Below are 2,146 nucleotides of genomic sequence, written 5' to 3'. Positions count from 1 at the left end.
ATATATATATATATATATGAAGAAAACTGGCATTGGTGGCACCTGTTAGCTAAGTGGGTAGGGTGCCAGCCACATACACCCAGGCTGGCGGTTCAAACCCAGCCTGGGCCAGCTAAAATCAACAATGACAACTGCAACAACAAAATAATGTCTTAGCCATATAATAGAGTGGAGGACTTGATTCTAAATGTTTATTTAGACTTATGTAAAACTTTAAAATTTAAACTTGTTAAATTCAAACATGTTAATATTAATCTATATGTTCCATTTATGTGTTTGATTTGTACATATTCTGTTTATCAAAAGAGATTGCTCCATGTATCTAGTTGTGAGAACATCTACCAAATAATTTCTGTATTTTACAGGTAATACAAAATAGTAAGCACTAATTAGTTATCACTGTGTTACTTGCATATCTCAACTCTGCACTGGAGAGTGTTATACTGAATCCTTTTTGCAAGTACATTTCTCTTTTGCTTTTACAGCCTTGATATTTTTCTCTTTCTGTCCTTCTCACCAGAAATTAGATGGATGTAACAAGATGACATGTACTGGTTGTATGCAGTATTTCTGCTGGATTTGCATGGGTTCTCTCTCTAGAGCAAACCCTTACAAACATTTCACTGATCCTTCTTCCCCGTGTTTTAACCGGTATGTATACACAGAGTTCCTTAGGCTCAGTCACAATTTGATCATTGCTGACCACAACTCCCAGGTTTACTTAAGTACTTGGGCTTATTTAGAGAATTCTCTTACATGTTTTCCCACATAATAGGAATTTGTATTTTTTTTTTTGAGACAGAGCCTCAAGGTGTCCCTCTGGGTAGAGTGCCATGGCATCATAGCTCACAACAACCTCCAACTCCTAGGCTCAAGCGAGTCTCCTACCTCCGCCTCCCAAGTAGCTGGGCCCAAAGGTGCCTGCCACAATGCCTGGCTATTTTTTGGTTGCAGCCATCATTGTTGTTTGGCAGGCCCAGGCTGGATTAGAACCCACTACCTTAGGTGTATGTGGCTGGCGCCTTAGCCCCTTGAGCCACCGGCACCGAGCCTATTTTTTTTTTTTAAGGAGCTTTATAATGAGAATATACACTACTTAGGAATTTTTAGTTTTTTATCCTTAACTTTTTATAGTAAAAATTTTCAAACAAAACAGAAAAACACCTTCCAACTAAATTAACAATTGATAATGCTTTTGTTCTCTGGATTTAACTTTTTTGCCAAACTACATAAAGCTAAGTTGGAATTGACAATGCTTCAACTCTAAGTACTTCCACATGTGTCTCTTAAGATAAGAAAATGGTTTTGCCGTCCAAGTGCAGTGGCTCATGCCTATAATCCTAGCACTCTGGGAGGCTGAGGCAGGTGGATTGCTTGAGCTGGAGAGTTCAAGACCAGCCTGAACGAGGAGACCCTGTCTCTACTAAAAACAGAAAAAACTAGATGGGCATCATGGCAGGTGTCTGTAGTCCCAGCTACTCCAGAGGCTAAGGCAAGATGATTATTTGAGCCCAGGAGTTTGAGGTTGCTGTGAGCTATCATGACACACAGCACTCTACCCAGAGTGACAAGAGACTCTGTTTCAAAAAAAAAAAAGAAAGAAACAAAGAAAATGTTTCTACAAAGTAATACTTTAAGTACTTTTTAAAAAGTAATGATAGTGGTGTACTAATAAATGCAACATATTTCAAAAATTCTCAATTATCCCTAAAATATCTTTTTTTTTTTTGAGACAGAGTTTTGCTCTGCTTGCCCAGGCTAGAGTGCCCTGGCCTCAGCCACCTCAGACTCTTAGACTTGAGCAATCTTCTTGCCTCAGCTCCCAAGTAGCTGGGACTATAGGCGCCCAATACAACACCTAGCTAGTTTCTCTATTTTTTAGTAGATATGGTCTCTCCTTTTCTTGCTCAGGCTAGTCTTGAGCTCCTGACCTCAAGCAGTCTTCCCACCTTGGCCTCCCAGAGTGTTGGGATTACAGGTGTGAACCACTACACCTGGCCTTATAATATCTTCTTTTTTTTTTTGAGACGGAGCCTCAAGCTTTCCCCCTGGATAGAGTGCCATGGCATCACGCTCACAGCAACCTCCAACTCCTGGGCTCAAGCAAGTCTCCTGCCTCAGCCTCCCAAGTAGCTGGGACTACAGG

The 2,146-nt window shown here is 40.6% G+C and overlaps 1 protein-coding gene across 5 annotated transcripts in view; it reads left to right on the top strand.

Annotated features, from left to right (window-relative positions):
- The window catches only part of RNF14 (ring finger protein 14), a 21,467-nt gene that overhangs the window by 15,929 nt on the left and 3,392 nt on the right, over window positions 1–2,146 (top strand). For all 5 annotated transcript variants that reach the window (XM_012808586.2, XM_023515686.1, XM_012808582.2 and 2 more), the window contains one exon: window positions 521–651. In XM_012808586.2, coding sequence (XP_012664040.1) covers window positions 521–651 — 131 coding nt within the window. The remainder of the gene's footprint in view (window positions 1–520; window positions 652–2,146) is intronic.

Source organism: Otolemur garnettii, unplaced genomic scaffold (assembly GCF_000181295.1).
Source record: "Otolemur garnettii isolate 467f Iridium unplaced genomic scaffold, OtoGar3 scaffold00003, whole genome shotgun sequence".
NCBI lineage: Eukaryota > Metazoa > Chordata > Mammalia > Primates > Galagidae > Otolemur > Otolemur garnettii.
This window is presented reverse-complemented; position numbering and strand designations above follow the sequence as displayed.